Source organism: Mesocricetus auratus, unplaced genomic scaffold (genome assembly GCF_017639785.1).
Source record: "Mesocricetus auratus isolate SY011 unplaced genomic scaffold, BCM_Maur_2.0 Super-Scaffold_100014, whole genome shotgun sequence".
Classification (NCBI taxonomy): Eukaryota; Metazoa; Chordata; class Mammalia; order Rodentia; family Cricetidae; genus Mesocricetus; species Mesocricetus auratus.
This window is the reverse complement of record NW_024429197.1, coordinates 26,607,967-26,627,377: the sequence shown is the minus strand read 5'-3', so window position 1 is coordinate 26,627,377 and position 19,411 is coordinate 26,607,967. Positions and strand designations below refer to the sequence as shown.

The window sequence follows — 19,411 nt, the reverse complement described above, 5'->3', positions numbered from 1 at the left end:
GATCACATCAAGTACTTGACCTATATATCACATGGGTTTGTCCAAGTTCAAACAATCTTATGATGTTTGAACAAAATTGCCTAGTGGTGCATATCTCCATCATTAAATGACACATGATATAAGGACAAGGATAGAAAAGAAATGTTGCTGAGTTAAATCATAAAGCATACCTATAAAAACAAAAATGACTACAATACAATTAGGTGATATGATCTTCTAAGACTAAGTTCTACATGTGGCCTTGTGACTAACTGAAATTATAATGTAGTACACAGATATACACACATACACACATACTAGAGGTTTTATTTTTAAAAAGTCAGTCAAGGAGCTGAGGTGAGACAATGGATATTATCTATGAAATGTCAACAACACAGTATTATAATGGCAATGACAAAAGACTCATAATGAGATACTAAGGCAAAAGAGAGTGACAGTTAAAGCTAAATCACAGAACGCATGAAGGTATTGCACTGCCACTCTTGAGTGCAATAAGGAACCAATAATCTTAAGTGAAGGTCCTGAATAATGAAAGCTTCCCCATAAGAATTTACATGTCGATGGGTGTTGGTGGCGCACACCTTTAATCCCAGCAGGAAGACCTCTGTGAGTTCAAGGCCAGCCTGGTCTACAGAGTGAGTTCCCAGGACAGGCTCCAAAGCAATACAGAGAAACCCTGTCTGAAAAAAAAATTATATGTCTACTTCTATTAAACCAAAAGAATGACACAACCCATTCTCAAATATTAGGATACTCATAGTCAATACATATTCATACAACATATCTCACTTCAAATATTAAGACTCCTTCAATGAACTTTTAGCTTGCATATATACAGCTTAAATGAAGGTTAGGATGTGAAGCAGCCCACACCACCACCCCACTTTTAAAGTGTGGTAGTATGCATCTGTAATTCTAGCTACTCAAGAGACTGAGGCAGGAGTACACTGAGTTTAAGGCCATAAAAAAAAAAGCATTCAGTTAATTTTTTAAAGTCTTCAAATGACCAAGGCTATAAATGAGCTGCCCAATACATCTTTATTCCCATTCCATTTCCCAAAAGTGTTGGCTAAATTTAATCTTGCTCACTAACTAGTAAGGAAGTGATAACACTGTCAGTAAAGTAAAACAAACCTTAAATAAGGTATTTACTGAGTGAACTTGGATATAAAGTTGCCTGAAAATATATAAATATCGGGTACTGGAGAGATGGCTCAGAGGTTAAGAGCACTGACTGCTCTTCTTGAGGTCCTGAGTTCAATTCCCAGCACCCACATGATGACTCACAACCATTCGTAATACATGCAGACAGAACACTGTATACATAATACATAAAACCAAAAAAAGAAAAAAATATATACGTATATATCACATTTCTGTCTCTTTCCTGTAAGTGCTTCTGGTAGGAGAAATTATCAAAAGTGCTAAAATTGCGATCAGCTTTTAAAACTCCTATTATTCACAGAAAAAAGAAATATAAAGTTGTTCAATTACTTCCATACTGGTTGCTAAGTGCCTAACTCGATCACCCAGTATGCAGGCAAATGTCTGAAAGTTGAGTACAAAAAAACTTGATGAAAAATAACTATGACCTACTTTCCCACTTAGTATGTACAATTTCAAAAATCATTTTGCAACTACTGTCCACAAACCTTTACAGCAGCTTCACCTCCCCACTGTTTATTTTGGCTTTTACTTGGAAGCCTCTGCTTGCTGGATGCTCTATTCTGGCTTAATGCTTATATATATGGTAACACTAAACAAATGCAGACAAACAGCCTAAGGATGGCAAGTGTTCAGTGACAACACCACCAATACGGAGTGCTTTGTAATACATCAGTGTGAACCATACACATTCAGAAACCTGTATGGTAATTTACATTATGATACTCACTGTTTCCTGACATTGGAGAACTCAAATTGACAAGATTTACATTGTCTTAAAGTGGGATTACATTATATCCCCCCTTTTATGGGAAAAAAAAGAAAACTAGTTATAAATCAGATCTATAGAGACATACATAATATGCACATAAGTGGTATTTGTAAAAGCATTTTCTTTAGAGCTTATTTTTATTTTTAGATTTTGTGTGTATGTGTGTGAGTATGGTTTGTGTATTCCAGTGCTGTGCCTGCAAAGGTCAGAAGAGTGTTGGATCATCTGTTCAGAGGGATAAAAAAGCACCATGGTCTCAGTAAGAACAAAACAGTATCTTCATTTACCATAGCAGGCAGGATTCAATTTATGGCATCCACTCAAACCACTGTTGCATAGTCACTGTTCTGTTCTGTTGCTGTGAAGAGACATCATGATCACAGCAACTCTTTTAATAGAAAGCATTACACTGAGGGCTTGCTTACAGTTTCAGAGGGTGAGTCTAGAATCAAGGCAGGAAGTAGAGAGGCATGGCATTGGAGCAGAAGCTGAGAGTTTTACATCCTGAGGTAAAACCTCAAAGCCACTCCCAATGCCACACCTCTTCCAACAAGGCCACTAAGGACCAGACAGTCAAATGTATGAGATTATGGAGGTCACTGTCATTCAAACCTCCATACATTTTGATAAAAAATAAAACAAAATAAATTCACCTGTTAGCAACTGCCTTTCTTTCCTTTCAAAATTTAGGTAATGTTGAGACCTGGGATATTCTTCAGTGGTACGGTGCTTCACTTGGCATGTGCAAGGCTATGAGGCCAACCCTTAACCACACACATACACACACACACACACACACACACACACACACACACACACACTTAAAATATGAGAATTGTATAGTGTGGTTCTATATAAATCACAAAAACACATACATGCATACATACACACACATAAATACACACACACACTTACACACATACACTTAAAATATGAGAATTGCATAGTGTGGTTCTATATAAATCACAAAAACAAATCAAAATAAAAAAATTAGGAGAGTTGGTAAACACTTGTAATCCCAGCACCCAGGAAGCAGCAGAAGAATCAGGAAGCTGAAGCAAATCTTGGCAATGTAAAACACTTAAAGGAAAAAGAGAAAGCAGAGTTCAAGGCACAAATGATATATAAATGCAAGGACCTTGAAAGCAGGAAGATTTGAATGCCAAGCACCTCCTCTTCTTGATATTGTGGGATTTAAAAAGTGCCACTGAACTGCTACAGGGCCTCTCAATTTCACAAAAGGAAAACAACAGAAATATAAGCTACAAATATAGCTTTAAAGCAACTGGGCAAATAAAATTATTCGTTGTCTAAAATGAAAAAAAAAACACTTCCTGCTGGACATAGTGATGCACCCTTTAATCTCAGCACTAGCACTTAAAAAGAATTGGGTTGGTCTCTGTAAGTTCAAGGCCACTCTGGGCAACAAAAGGAGACCCCCATCTCAGAAAACAAACAAAAAAACCTTATTTATTATAGCTATGTATATGTATGTGGGCATGTGTGTGCAGATGTAGGACAACTTGTAAAAACTGGTTCTCTTCTTCTGCCATGTGCAAGCTAAGGATCTAATTCAGGTCGGGCTTGCTGGCAAGCCCTTTACCTACTAAGCCATCTCTCTGGCCCTCAACGTCCTTATTATTTTGGGTCTAGAGAGATGGCTCAATGAGTACGCGCTTGCCTTACAAGCAAGAGTTCAGATACCAAATACCCATAGATAAGAGGGGCACTACCACGCAGAGTCTATAATCCTAGCACTGGGGTCAGGGGGCAGTCACAGTCTAGCCAAAATGACAAGCTCCAGGTTCAATGAGAAACCATCTAAAAAAAAAAAAATAGGCTGTCCACTGAGCATGGTGATACATACCTTAATCCAGCACTTGGGAGGCAGAGGCAGGATTTCTTTGAATTCCAGCCAGCTTGGACTACACAGTAAGACTGTTTCAAACAAAAACCAAACCAAACAAAATAAAAGTTTGTGCAAAGTCTTCAACTAAGAGGTTCTAAAAACTGGCATCACAAATAATTCAGAACAAATAAACAAAAAACCTTGAGATCCAATGAGAATTTCTCTTGTTTGTTTATATTTTCTGCTTATTCTTTTCATTGATGGTTTAAGAGCTTTTCAATCAACTAGCAGTGACTCATCAGAAAATATTCATCTGGGTAGGAGGAGAGTGAGTTGACTCACTGGGTCAAAAGTATTTGCTGCACAAGTCTGACAATCTGGGTTCAATCTCCGGAACCTATACTGGAAAGAGATAACTGATTCCCAAAAGTTACCCTTTGATCTTCATACTCAGATCTTTGGTATGATGCTGTAAGTCCATCACATGTCTCCCTACCCCTGCCATACACACACCCAAATAAAAATTAAAAATCAAATACTTAAAAGTACTTTATTACAGCTGAGTGGTGGTGGTGCATGCCTTTTAATACCAGTACCGGGGAGGAAAAGCAGACAGATCTCTGAGTTCAAGGCCAGCCTAGTCAACAGAGCAAGCTCCAGGACACCAAGGTTCCACAGAGAAACCCTATCTCAGGGTGTATGTGTTGGGGTGGAGATAGGGGTGACAAAATGAAAAACAAACTAAAAACGTAAACAAACTAAAAACGTACCATCTCATTAAGATAACAATAAAAAAAAAAAACCAGGTGAGCCGGGCGTTGGTGGCGCACGCCTTTAATCCCAGCACTCGGGAGGCAGAGGCAGGTGGATCTCTGTGAGTTCGAGGCCAGCCTGGACTACCAAGCGAATTCCAGGACAGCCTCCAAAGTCACAGAGAAACCCTGTCTCGAAAAACAAAAAACAAAAAAAAAAACCACACAGGTGAAATGGCCCAGTGGGTAAAGGTGCTTGCTGCTAAGCCTGAGGACCTAACAATCCCTAGAACCCACTTATTGGAAGGAGAGAACCAACTTCAGCAAGTTACCTCTTGACTTCTGCACATAAGCACACACAAATTTTTTAAATGTAATAAAAATAGTGATTTAAAAATTAAATTTAGGAATAGATCAAAAATATACTGTATAAGAATTACATGAAGAAGCCAGGTGGTGGTGGCCTTTAATCCCAGCACTCAAGAGGCAGAGGCAGGTAGATCTCTGTGAGTTCAAAGCCAAGGACACACAGAGAAACCCTGTTTCAAAAAACCACACACACAAAGAAATACGTGAAGAAACTAAGCATTGTATTTACAGCATAAATAAAAGCCAAATCATAAAAAGGAAGCATTCTCCAGTGTCAGTATGGGCAGGGTCAACTACATTCACTGGGCCACTCAAGAGAGGGGAGAGAGATGGGGGGGCACCCAGGAAGTTCAAAGGAGGAAGTAAGATACATTGTATACATGTGTGAAATTTTAGAAGAGTAAGAAGAAAGAAAATATTCTATGTCCTAGGAAAGAGTCCTACTGAAACATTTCTATTTTTATAAATTAATCAAAACATTTACCTCCTAGTGGGAGGAGGCAGCAATGATGGGTCAGTGTAAGCTCCAGGCCAGTGAGGACTATACAGTCAGACCCTCTAAATACATTTTTAACTTAAATATTAAAAATCTGATTGGAATTGTCTGTTTGCTTTGTGGTACTGGGGCTCAAACCCAAAGCCCCTGAACACGGTAGACTAGAGACTCTGCCACTGAACTAGCTACACATAAGCCAAGTTTGCTTGCTTTGGGGAAAAAAAGTTGGTGAATTTATTATCAAGTTTATCAGAAATAAACAAGAATAAAATATTCAAAATTGAAAATATTAACATCTACAAATGAGGACTTCCTAGTAACATAAAATAAAATATTGTAACACTTCAATAATTAAAATAGTGTGTTACTGGTATATAAAATAGGCATAACAATGCAGTCCTGAGACAGAAAACAGAAGCAGGCCAAGTACAAATGTGAATTCAGTAAGTGATAATCAGCACCTGAGATACAGGCAGGTGCTGCTAAGCAAAGTAAAAATGCTATGGTTTATGTTTGATCCCATAAAAACTTTTGAACCAGGAAAAACTATAAATGAGCTGCTAGGGATATGGCTTATGAATGGAATGCCTGTGATCCCAGCACTCAAGAAATCAGGGCAGAAAGATCAAAAGTTTAAAGCCAGCCAGAGCTTCATAGAAGCAAAATGAGTTTGGTGTGCTGGCTCATAACTATAATCCTAGTCCTATAGAGGCTGAAGCAAGAGAGACTACGTTGAGTTTTGAGACCAGTCTGTGCTACCTAGTGGGCTCAAGGTCATTCTGGGCTAAAAAGTGAGTCCCTATCTCAAAATAAAGCAAAAAAAAAAAAAAAAAGGACAGGCAACAGCTGAGATGAAACTATTTTTATATACAAGATATGTTCACTTTAGTCCAGGAATGTTGGGTCTTTATAGGGGGGTGGGGGAACAAGCATAAAAACAAACTATTCATAAGAGGGTTAAAAAACCGGCACACACCTTTAGTTCCAGTACTCAGGAGGCAGAGGCAGGAGGATCTCTGAGTCCAAGGCTAGCCTAGTCTACAGAGCAAGTGCCAGGACAGGCTCCAAAGCTACACAGAGACCCTGTCTCAAAAAACAAAAACAAAAACAGAACCAGGCAGGAGTGGTTTATGCCTTTAGTCTCAGCACTCGAGAGGCAGAGGCAGGTAGATCTCTGTGAGTTCCAGGACAGGACAGCAGGACAACAACAACAAAAACAAACAAACAAAACAAAACAAAAAAAAAAAAATCAAAGCTCTACCCCACTAGTAATCTTGAAAATGCAAATAAAGGCAAAATGATTCCAGTTTCTACTCACCAGACTGGTTCTAGTATTTTAAAAAGCAGTAATGGCAATCAGGTGGTGATGGCTCACGCCTTTAATCCCAGAACTTGGGAGGCAGAGGCAGGAGGATCTTTTTGAGTTCGAGGCCAGCCTGGTCTACTGAGTGAGTTCCAGGAGAGCCAGGGCTACACAAGAAACCCTAAAAAAAGCAGCAATGGCAAGAACACAGGGACATGAATATCAATATACTTTATACAAGTTTTCAACCTTTATAGAGGGTGAGTGGTCAGTAAATCTAAGTTTCAGTTTGTACATCTTTTGACTCGATAATTCAACTTCTAGGCTAGTGAGATAGCTCAGTAGTAAAGCCACTTGCTACCAAGCCTCTGGAGACCTGTATTCAGTCCCCAGCACCAGCATGGTAGAAGGAAAGAGCCAACTCCTGCAAACTGTCCTTTGACTTCCATATACCCATACCCAATAAAATAAGTACTTTTAAAAGTTAACAGTTCTAATAACAGTAAATTCAGCTCACTAGTGTTCAATGGTAGAGCATCCTGTATCTCCCCAACCACCTGGTTCCAAGAGAAAAGGAAACTGACCATGCACAAACAAACTTACTTCAAATGTGAAAGCAGATCATCTAGAAAATGACAGCTTCAGGGCTAGAGAGATGGCCCAAAAGTTAAGAGTACTACCTGCTCTTGTAGAGAACCCAGGCTCAGATTCTAGTACCCACATGGTGACTCATGACCTTCTGTAACTCCAGTATCAGGGGATCTGACATCCTCTTCTGACTTTCACAGGCACCAGGTATGCACATGACATACACGCATATATGCAGGCAAAACACTTACACACTTAAAAAGATAAATACATCTTAAAAGAAAAGAAAATAACAGTTTTAGAGAAAGGTCTCCAAGAACATCCCCCCAAACCAAAAATCAACTCAAATGTTTAGATAAAATTTTCTCTGAAAAGTGATCCATCCCATAAACAAAGGAGAAACCAAAGTACAATAGAGCCACACAGGAACACATCACATGGGCATGGAGTCAAGAGTTACAGACAGAGACAGAAAACAGTCCAGTTTCACAGCTCAGAAACAGATGAAAATTTGGAATTCATGAGATTACCCAAAGATTTAAAAGGAAACATATTCAATGAAGCCTGACTCCAGACACTGGAGTTCAAAACTACAAACAAAACGTTTGAGAAATACCATGTGTGGAGTGACAACATACCCACACCACCTTAAGCTTCAAAATGACCTATCAAAACTGTGTTGTGCTAAGCAAACTTTCTCAACAGTAACAACAAAATAATCAAACCCTGCTTAGACAGTAAAGAATCATCTTCATTGTTAGCTCAGAACCTCTTACCAGAAGGTATGAGGAAAGTCACTTGGCTTTGAGAAACTATACATATTTTGATATAAACTTTACCTTCAAAAATACATTTTGCTCATTCTAAAATTAAAGTCAATCTAGGAATATATGCTTTGTTTCGTTTTGTTTTGAGACAGGGTTTCACCAAGTAGTCCTAGCTGTCCTGAAACTCTCTATGTAAACTGGGCTGGTCTGAACTTACAGCAATCCAACTCCTGAGTACTGGGATCAAAGATGTGCACCACCTGCCCAGTCCAGGAATATATGTTTTTGATTACACAACAACCAATCCTAATCCAATATAGGATCTAATGATGAATATAAATGACTGTTGTCTACTTTTATACTGTAAACAGGTTATTGACTGGAGTCTCACTTCAAGAGAAATGACATAAAATGTGATAAACTTGTAGAAAATGTTTTCTATAAAATTTTCTTTTGTGCCATGGAAAAGATCTCTTGAAACCATTTGCAAAATGGACACCATCAAACTGATCTGACATGACTAACTTGAACCTACCCTCCTCACTTTCCCTTTCTTTCCTTCCTTTCTTTCTTTTTCTTTTTTTACCCCCAAGACAGGGTTTCTCTGTAGCTTTGGAGCCTGTCCTGAATCTCACTCAGTAGACCGTCAGACTGGCCTTAAACTCAGAGATCCTCCTGCCTCTGCCTCATGAGTGCTGGGATTAAAGGTGTGTACCACCACTGTACACCCCCCTTTCCTTTCTATCTATATTATCCCTCCTCTATCTGTCCCCAACTCCAATACAAACATTTATTAGTTATTATTTCCTTTGTAGTCCTGGACGAATTTTTCATGTTTGTAATGCCTGCATCACAAGCAGGAAAAAGCACACAATATGTTCAAATATTCAAGATTTATTACCTGGCCATTAAAACTGTTTTCTCCCAAGGACATTACCGTAAATAAGTAAGTAAATAAATAAACAGATAAATAAATGCAACCCACAGGATGAGATTATGCTTTACAATTAAAAATTTTAAGTGCAATGATGGAGAGATGGTTCAGAAGTTAAGAAAACTTCCAGAGACCCAGTTCTATTTCCAGCACCTACATGGCAGCTCACAACAGTCCATATCCAGTTACAGGGGAACTTGAAATGTGCTGACTTCCTAGTTAATACCAAGAAAATTTGATTCAGGTCTCCAGACCTCCACTGAGAATTATTCCTTAATGGACCTTGGTGACTAATGCAAGTATGCAGTCTTTGGCCTTCAAGCTTCTATAGCCTAGTTGATGGAAGAAGGGAAGGATATTTACTGAGAAAGAAATCCTAAGAGGAAAGCTTCCATATATGAAATTAGAGTTTATGAAAAATTATATCCTTCCCATGGTTGGATGATACCTTTGGAACAAGTGCTAATGATGGTTTTATCACCTAGCAACGAGTTCTCAGACATAGGAAACGAATCAAGGATTAACCTCAGAGTAGTTGAGGGATTGTTCTAGAACTCCATTTCACAACTTACCTTTCCAAAAGAGTTTGCTTCCTCATCATTAGTATTGTACTCATATCTGTAATACACAGGTGAGTCCAATATACACTCTGTATTGATGCAGTTAAGCCCTTAGCATTGAATTGTCTGAAAGAAGATAAACACTTCTAGTTGCCAAGCTGTGCATATGTACTACTTAAGTTTGGCTAGGTTATGGGTTGGCAATCCCCCAATGGCATAAAATAATGAAGTTTTATTTCTTGCTTACGCTACTTATCTGCTAAGAATGGAGGGGCTGCTATGACCTTTGGATCACAGAATCTGCTAGTGCACATTTAAAAGGCGACTCAAGGTCAATAGGAATGTGTGACATAGGGATGAACTTCACCCCCACACTAAAAACCAGGTGTGTCTGACCCATCTTGATCCCACCAGGTTCTGGCCAACCTCATTGCTTCTGGCTTGTTTGTTTCATTTTTGCTTTCTTCCACTTCTGAAACACTGTCATTTCTACTTGCATCGCCAAACAGACATTAAATGAATATCAAAGACAATCTTCTACCATCTGATAACCTACATTAACCATCAAGTCAACTACACAATCAAAACATCTTCTAAAGTGCTTTTATGCTCCCAGCAGACACAAAGAAATGGAAATTCATATTATTATCGACCTAGACCACGTATATCTATACAGGTAAATCCTGTGGGTTTAAACACATACACTTTCCAATAGCAAACACCAATGACTAATCCATTCTGGAAGCTCCAGACAGTGAGGAGGAATCAGTCTTCCGTGCATCCCAAAATGAGTACATCTGCTTATTAGTATAGGATATACTCTAATGGTGAATGGACCTACAAGTCTTAAAAGACTGATAGAAACCAGGCATAAAGCAAATGTTTCACAGGACCTGTCCCCTCAAAGTGACAGTTTCTGGGAGTAGTAAGTTACAATTAGTGCTTTTTCCTTTATCCAACTGATGTTTTGTTAACTTTATTCATCAGGCAGAACAAAACTGTCAGCAGAGAGTCTTTCAGGCTACACCTGTTCTCTATTAACTTTTAAATGCTCTTATCGCATGTTTAGTCTGTAAAAATGTTCTTGATTTGACAGGTTAAAGCAACTGAAATGTTACAGCAAACACTTTCATGTAGCAGCTGAGCCAAGGTATTAGCTTAAAAAGTAACAAGACCTGAAACATAACATAAATAAAACATCCAGCCTCTGCACCTCTGCTCGTGCTCTCTCTCTCTCTCTCTCTCTCTCTCTCTCTCTCTCTCTCTCTCTCTCTCTCTCTCTCTCTCTCTCTCTCTCTGTCAAGAGAGATTTCCTGAGTGATTTCCTTTTTTTAAAAAAAGTTTATTACTTTTTATTTCATTTGCATCAGTGACTGCCAGCCTGTATGTATGTTCACCAAGTATGTGCCTGGTGCCCACCTGAGGGATTCTGATGCCCTGGTACAGAATTTACATATAGCTGGCTGTGAGCCACCACGTGGGCGCTGGGAACTGACCCCTCGTCCTCTGCAAGCACAATCAGCACTCTTAACGCTGAGCCATCTTTCTCTCCATCCCTGAAGTGATTTTTTTAGAAATGTCCTGATTTCAGAACTTGCTCTTATGGCACAGTACATGTGCGTGATTTTGAAGTCTTCCAAAATCTCAGTTCTAACAACATCTGAACTGGAACATGTCTAGGTTAACCAAATATGGTCCATGAAACTTTAACCCAAAGGGAGTAAATCAAGACAATTTCAAAGAGAATAAGGATGAGGAAATAACCGATATCGAAGGAAGATCAAGTTAGGGCAGACTGAGGCAGAGTCTAATTCTGTTTGGAATTTTTATTTTACATTACTATTAAAACCAGACATGGTGGCACATCTTTAATACCAGCACTGGAGGCAGATCTCTGAGTTCAAAACCAGCCTGGTCTACAGACCTAGTTTCAGGACAGCCAGGAATACAAAGAAACCCTGTCTTTTTTTTTTTTTTTTTTTTTTTTTTGGTTTTTCGAGACGAGGTTTCTCTGTGGCTTTGGAGGCTGTCCTGGAACTCACTCTGTAGACCAGGCTGGCCTCGAACTCACAGAGATCCGCCTGCCTCTGCCTCCCCAGTGCTGGGATTAAAGGCATGCGCCACCAATGCCCGGCTAGAAACCCTGTCTTGAAAAACAAAAATTACTATTAGTCTCTTTCCTCAGAGAAACTACTCCCTGGCATAGGGCATGTGCCCATACAGATAGAGGTTGTTTTACTGTGCTGGATCTGAGACTTAAACACAAAGGCCATGGACTCTAACACTGTTAGCTTCACACTGGAGGACAACATAACTGACCAAAAGTAACTTAAAGGAGGGCTTGTTTGGGCTCACAGTTTAAGGGGATAGAGTCAATAATGGAGGATGGGGTATGACAGTAGGAGGATACCTGCATATTATTAAAATCCAGGAAAATAGAACAGGATAGAAAATAGATTAGCTCTAATCCTCTCACCATCAAATCTTATGACATTTTTTAGAACAAAAGGTGGAGAAGAGAAAAATCACTCTGCTAGAAAAAAGGTTCTCTGGTCTTCAGATTCTGAGGTACACCACCAGCTTCTCTGATTCCCAATTACATATGTTTATCATTTGGCTTCTCAGCCTTTATGTTTACATCTGTATCTATCTCTTAATAACTCTGTTCCTCTGAAAACTCAAATGTTTTTCCCAAGTTATCATAATTATTAATTGAAATAAAATGCACATACTCTGAGGAAGCAATCTTATAAACAAAACACCCATCTGCAAAGTTATATTTATAAGAAAGCTCACTGAAACACAGTTAACATCAAAACTACCAAGAAACTGTCCTAAATAGCCACAAGTGAGATGGTACAACTATGCTATGACAATATCCAGGATATTCTGCAGCTACGAATAAAATCTATGAAATGTATAGGAAAAGCACTGAAAAAATAAACATGATTTAGTTTGGAGAAAAAGTAAATAACCCTATTAGATGTAAAAAAATTTTTAATTTGTGGATTTTGTGATATTGAGAAAAAGGAGACTGAAGAAGTGGCTCAGCTCATTTCTTGCTCTTGTAAAGAACTTGTTTGGTTCCAGCACCCACATGACAGCTCACAAGTGTTTGTAACTCTAGTTTCAGGAGAGATGATGTTCTTCTGGACTCAAAGGCAGCAGGCATATATGCAGTATACATACATACATGCAGGCAAACACTCATCATACACATAAAATTAAAACAAGAAATAAAGTTTTTTAAAGAATATTGATAGAGATGGAAAAAGAGCAAGTAACCTCCAGATAAGAAGAAACTGAACTTGTCTCAAAAGACATGTTACTTTTACAACTTAAAATGGAAAAGTAGCCGGGCGTTGGTGGCGCACGCCTTTAATCCCAGCACTCGGAAGGCTGAGGCAGGCGGATCTCTGTGAGTTCGAGGCTGGGCTGGACCGATAGCCTCCAAAACAATACAGAGAAACCCTGTCTCGAAAAACCAAAAAAAAAAAAAAATGGAAAAGTTAAAAAAAAAGTATAGTAGATAATCTGAAGCTCTTCTCACTTCTAAAATAGCAACATAAAAACACTGTTATAAGCACCCTTAAAGAAATAGTGATTCTTTAATAGATTCAAGTTGCCTCGTCCGCTGCGCAGCCTGTGTCTGAGAATGTTCGGAGGGTGTCGGGGATTGACTACACAGAGACTCGTTCAACGGTGTAAAGAAAACTTTAAGCAGACCCCAAAAAGGCTCAAGAAAGGCCTCCCTCCAGAAAAGCTTCTGCTCTTTCTCTCTCTACCCCTGGCTGGTTCTGCTCTGACACCAGAAACTGATTTGGGTGTGTCAGAAGAGGCGTCTTTGGACAAGGTCGAGGTCAGGGTGGTTCCCGTGGGCCAGCCCTTTTCAGGAACTTATTGTCCCAGGCATTGTTTTTTGTTTGTTTGTTTGTTTTGTTTTGTTTTGTTTTTGTTTTTCGAGTCAGGGTTTCTCTGAATTATTTTGGAGGCTGTCCTGGAACTCGCTCTGTAGACCAGGCTGGCCTCGAACTCATAGAGATCCACCTGCCTCTGCCTTCCTAGTGCTGGGATTAAAGGCGTGCTCCACCAACGCCCGGCTTGTATTGTTTTTAGTAAACATGTTTTTAGTAAACATTGTCTTACAGCTGCCTACTCCCAGGCTGATGGGGAAGTGGGTCTCTGCTCAAGGTCTGGTGTCCCCACATCAAGTTTTGTTGCTTTTTAAATTCACATGGGTGTTTTGTCTGCATGTATGTATTTCTATCATGTGAGTACCTGGTACCTGCAGAGGTCAAAAGGGGGTCAGATCTCCTGAAACTAAAGTTACAGATGGTGTTGGGCACATGTGGGTACTAGGAATCTAACTAGGAAAAGCAGCCAGTGTTCTTAACCACAGAACCATCTCTCTGTCCCCAAGAGGCAAATATTTGTAGACTATATCTTTTATAGATTCTTTAAAGCTTTTAAATTGTCTTTTTAAAAAAATTCTTTAACTATACCCTTCCAAGAAGAAAAAGTCTTATCCTTAAAAGATAAGATCTTAAGGTCTACCAGATTTTTCCTATCTAGTTCCTTCTGAGTGTACATGATGAGTTCTGGATTTTGAAATTAAAAGCTTTTTTTCTGAAAGCTTTTAAAATTCTGTGTGGCATACTTACCATCCGTTCACTTAGAGTAAACCAAATCATCTCAAAGATTGGTCTCATTCATACTTGAGGTCTAGAAAACTACTTGGGTGCCCCCTAGGGACCAAATTTTTAAAATGTATACAGCTTCAGGATATATTAACATCTCTGTCATCAATATTTAACAAGTACCTACTATGTGCCAGGTACAATGTTCAACAAAGGAGACAAAAAAGATAAATAAAACAAGTTTCTGTATTCTGTATGCTTAAATTCAATCTCATTCAAAACTTTCCTAAGCACAGTATGAGTCATTCATTCAAAGAAGTTCCTAAGGAAGTTAGTTACCACACATGATAAATATGGCATGAATATGCTTTACTCATTACTTTTGTAAATAAAATGTTCACAATCTATGAAAGAGAAATTAAATATTCTTTCCAACAAACCCATGCAAAACTGTGGATGTTACTTTCAAAACTAAGTTTAGGTAACAGAACTGTAATTTATTTTGGACCAAAACAAATATAAAGCTTACTTTTCAAAAATTCACAAATGAGGTCTAATACCTGATTCTCATCCCTGAGCTCACATGAAGGCAAAAGGAGAGAATCGACGTCACAAAATTGTCCTCTGACCTTCACACATGTACCACAGCACATGCACACATGCACATACGTACACACAACATAAGTAGAAAATGTTTAAACGATACAACATCCGAGTTTTAGAAATATATCATTATATAATAAGCCCACTAAGTATTTAATTAAAATAAAAGTATTGAACTGACTTAGAAAATGGCTAATTAAAAAAATAGTACAAGAGGACACAGATTTAGAAGTAACTAATTAGAAAGTAAAATTAAACTGAAAAGGACCATTACAAATAAATGAGTAAAAAAATCAATTCCCACATCTCCCTCAAAATTTCTCTTCTAATTAGGAGATACCTTAAAAGATTTTCCATCAGATCTGCCCTTTTCTGTCCATGGAGCAATTAATAAAGTGGGGTGTGACTCCAGAAAAAACTACCAGCTTCCCTCCAACACACTCCCTTACCTAACTCCAATATGCCAGGACATGAGGGAAAGATACCCTCAGGTTCTGAGTCCTGGAATCCAAAGTGTACTTCCGACAGTACATGGCAGCACACACCTGTAATCCTAGCATTTGGTAGGCCGAGGCAGAAGAACAGAGTTTGAGGCCAGTCTGGGTTAACATAAGGAGCTCACACCTCAAAATAAAAACACAACACAACTTCTAGCAACCTGAGTCGGAAACCAAAATAACTTCTCTCCAAAGAAACAATTCTATAATCAGCCACATTTCAGGTACCATGTGAACTAAATTCGTTTTCGTGTGATAGTTGAAGAATTTAACATTGAGTTATATAGCTTTTTCCCTACAGAAAAAAAAGAATTTAAACTTGACATCTTTGAGGATTAAGTACACAGCTGCCTACGTAATGAAATAGTGAGCCAAAATGCAGACTCACAGAGGGAAAAAAACACCTGACTTACCTGACCACAGACATCCCAGTGTTTACTTAAACAGCTAGAGAATAGTGACTCTTAAATTATATATTTGAAATTAGCAGATTATCAGTTGAATGTTTATGGCAACTAGAGCCAACAGTAAGCATTTCAAAACAGTTTATTCTAGATGGCTTGAGGTAACAGCCCTATAATCACAGCTATTTATGAAGTTGAGGCTGGATGACCACAAGTTCAAGGCCTGCCTTGGTTACAGAGTAAGTGCAAGGACAACTTGTTGAGAACTTTAAAAAGTACAAAGAGAGATGCTCTGTAGTAGAGTGCATGTCTTTCATGTTTGAGACCTGGCTTCCACCTTCAGTGCAACCAGAAAAAATAACAAAAAACAAAACAACCCACACTGTAAGCTCATATAACTGCCAAAGTCTAAGTAAAAGAAGAGCCCTCAAAAAAAAAAAAAAAGAGCATTATCTCATTATGGATTCTTACAATTGATAATGAGCAGGTTTAATTATTACCAGCTATCAATTCATGAAACAGAAATACTAGTTACTGAACACAGAGACTTTGAATCCAGAAAAGTAACAGAAGTATTGTTGAGTGTGAACCTTTAAAAGGACACATTATAAATCCAGAAACAAAGCATCTGATTACATTCAAAAATGAAGGTCATAAGTCAAGTTTTAAAAAGTAACACACCTTCAAATTAAAAATTACCAGTTTCAGTTAGTACTCTTATTACTGCCCAGCCTGCTGCCCCTTGCAGTTCAATAAATAAACCTGTTGTCTTTCTAAAAACAAATTAAATGGCCAATATAATAAAACCAGGCAGTTTAAAGGAGAAAACATTTGCATCTATGTGCCAGGTGTCAGACCTCATTTAGTAGTCACAAATACAAAACAGATTCTATTTTCTCCCTTCCTACAAAGGAACTCAAACTAAAAGTAACTTCTGTGGGGCTAGAAAAACAATAGCAGACTCAGGCCTTGAATTGCTATCTGTTTTGACTATAAATTTCCTCCTCCTTCCCTTACTACACTATTTATATTTTAGTCATTTTACTTACAAAAAAAAAAAAAACCTGAAACCATTCACTTGTCATTTAGCTTTTAAAAAGTGAAAACCAACAAAAATAAACATAGGAAAACGCTATGTATCTTGTTACTGAACTGGATTTTAAAAAACGTCTGCTATTATATACACAACTGTAGAACACAGAACAACTTTTAGAAGACATTCTATTTACTTGTGGGTGTTCTTCAGAGAATATAGGATAAGAGTTGAATGTCTGAATGTGGAAAAAGTCAAAGCAAATATAGGCCACAGCCTAGGAAAAGAGAAAATTATTTCTGGATCAAAAACTTTTACCACTCAATTTAATGGTGAATGTTGGCTTTTTATCCCAACCCTGGTTGCCGTTTATTTCTAGTTGTCTTGTTTTCCTTTCAAACACTGCCCATTAAGGCCTTCCTCACCGTATCATTACTGCTCAAAGGGAATAGAAAAAAAACCGAGTGTGAACCTATTCCTGAGTCTGAAGTCTGCCTTTCCGTGTAAATGCCACCCCTGGCCTCAAATACAAACAAAATGGAACTGGTAAACTTATGTTAAAACTTCTATTGCATTTGTTTATTTGGGCAAACACTCAGCCACAGCTCAAGTGCCCTCCTTCCATGTGGGTCTCGAGGATGGAACTTTGCGACAAGCGCCGTAACCCGCTGAGCCATCTCTCCAGCCCTAAAGCAAACACTTTTTTTTTTAATAAGAGGATTTTGGAGTTGGGTGGTGTCTTACTTTCTCAGTTAACAGAGGAGCAGGTTTCTTATTTGATTAGACAACAGAGGTTCAAAGAGAGCTAGTGACTCACTCGCCCAAGGAAAAGCGTGAGCTGGCAGCTGGGCCAAAGGTTAGTACCTGGGCTCACACAGCTCCGGTACTTTAACTACCACAAGATCCGGGTCCGGTTCCTCGAGGCGGATTAGCCGAAGACTGACAGCCCGGGACGGAGCGGGGAGAGAAGCCCCCGGTCCCGGGAGTGGAAGCAAGGGCGCGCGGGAACAAAGCCGACAACGCGGCGCGCGCCCGCAGACTCGACGCCCCTCGGCCCGGGCGCGCGGTGGCCGTCGGGATTCGTAGTCCGCCGCCCACGGCGGGGGGCGCGGCAGCCAACGCGGCAGCTCCCGCTGGCCCCCGGGCCCGCTCAGCCCAGGAGCTCTCCGTCGCCCTCCCGCACCGCCTCACCTCGACAATGCGCGCGCACTGGGTCCCCTTGCCCGCACCGGGCCCGCCCAAAACGAACACGACCAACGGCTTCATGAGGTGGCCAGGACAGAGCCGCAGTCCACGGGTCAGCGGCAGGAAGCTCGGGACCAGGACGTGCAGCAGCCGGCGACAACAGCTGCTCAGCATACACTGCGCCTCTGACAGCGGCCGGCGCGGCGGGGCGGGCGGGGCGGCGGACAGGGGGCGGGATGAGCGGGCGCCTGGCCCCGCCGCCAGCTGCGGGCCGCCGCGACAGGAAGGGGCGGGGCCTCCTGCCAGGCGCCAGCTTCCGCTCGCGATTCCGGTCCTTCCTAGTGTGACTGGAGACCCTAGCTAGACCCATGGTTCAGTAGCTCAAGAGTTTCCTTTTCCTACGAGAAGCGGCTGAACTGAATAGGCAGACACAGGAATCAATAGGATCAACAGCACTGCTGGGAAGGAAACCAAGGGAAAAGCAAGAACATTTTGGTTGAGGTCTGCAGAGAGAGCCTCTAGAGAGGTGACCTTGGAACCAAGACTTGAAGGCTGGACACAGTGGCCCATTAAGAGAGGAGGGCATATGGGAAGGTTAGGGCTCCATAGGGAAATGAAAAGTGATAAATGGAGAGTTGAGCCGGTTATGGGAAGCGTTTAGAGTATATTCTAGCCACAGTGAAAGCCTTTAAGCATAGCCCTGTTACCTTGATTCCAGCCATTAGGGAAAACAGAGAAGAAAGCCTGAAAACTGAGCCTGAATGAACAGAAACATTTGCAAGTTGGAGACAACAGCTGTTAGCATTTTCATGGGGTTTTTATACTAACAGAACAAAGTTATAAATCAAGGCTTTTTTTTTTTTTTTTTTTTGGTTTTTACGAGACAGGGTCTCTCTGTATTGTTTCGGAGGCTATCGGTCCAGCCCGGCCTCGAACTCACAGAGATCCGCCTGCCTCTGCCTCCCGAGTGCTGGGATTAAAGGCGTGCACCACCACCGCCCGGCCATAAATCAAGGCTTTTTCTGATAAGTTAGTGGAAATGGTTTATAGCAAACCTGGTGATCTCTGCTATTGCCTCAGATGCTATATGATGGCAATCTTAGCATTTGGGTTTGGAAACTGGCTTCTGTTTGTACATTATAAGGGGACTTACCTACTTACTTAGGTCACACACAGAGGTGGACATTAAATGGCTGTTTAGGGGCCTAAGATAGCCTGAGTTTGGCTCTGGATTGGCAGCATTCCAGCTCTCCAAAATCACTGATCAGTTAGCCTTGTAGAATGTTGAACACAGAAATTCCTCTTTTTCTTCAAACTTTTATTGACAGGGAGGAGGAAAATCTGGAGAAGTGGTGTTCCCAAAAAGCTCATTTGGGGTCTGAGACCATAGATTTCAATTAACGGAAGATGTTTAGTTGTTTCAGTGTAGGCAGAGAAAGCAGGTGGTTATGTTCTTTCCCGGTTGAGTTTTCAAGGTAAGTACAGCAGAGAGGGTCAA

At 40.0% G+C, this 19,411-nt stretch overlaps 1 protein-coding gene across 1 annotated transcript in view; it reads right to left on the bottom strand.

The window, feature by feature from the left end:
- The window catches only part of Cmpk1 (cytidine/uridine monophosphate kinase 1), a 29,377-nt gene extending 11,229 nt beyond the window's left edge, over positions 1–18,148 (bottom strand). Inside the window, exon 1 of the mRNA XM_040756952.1 lies at positions 17,920–18,148. Coding sequence (XP_040612886.1) covers positions 17,920–18,087 — 168 coding nt within the window. The 5' untranslated portion in view covers positions 18,088–18,148. The remainder of the gene's footprint in view (positions 1–17,919) is intronic.
- Between the last annotated feature and the right edge of the window lie 1,263 nt (positions 18,149–19,411).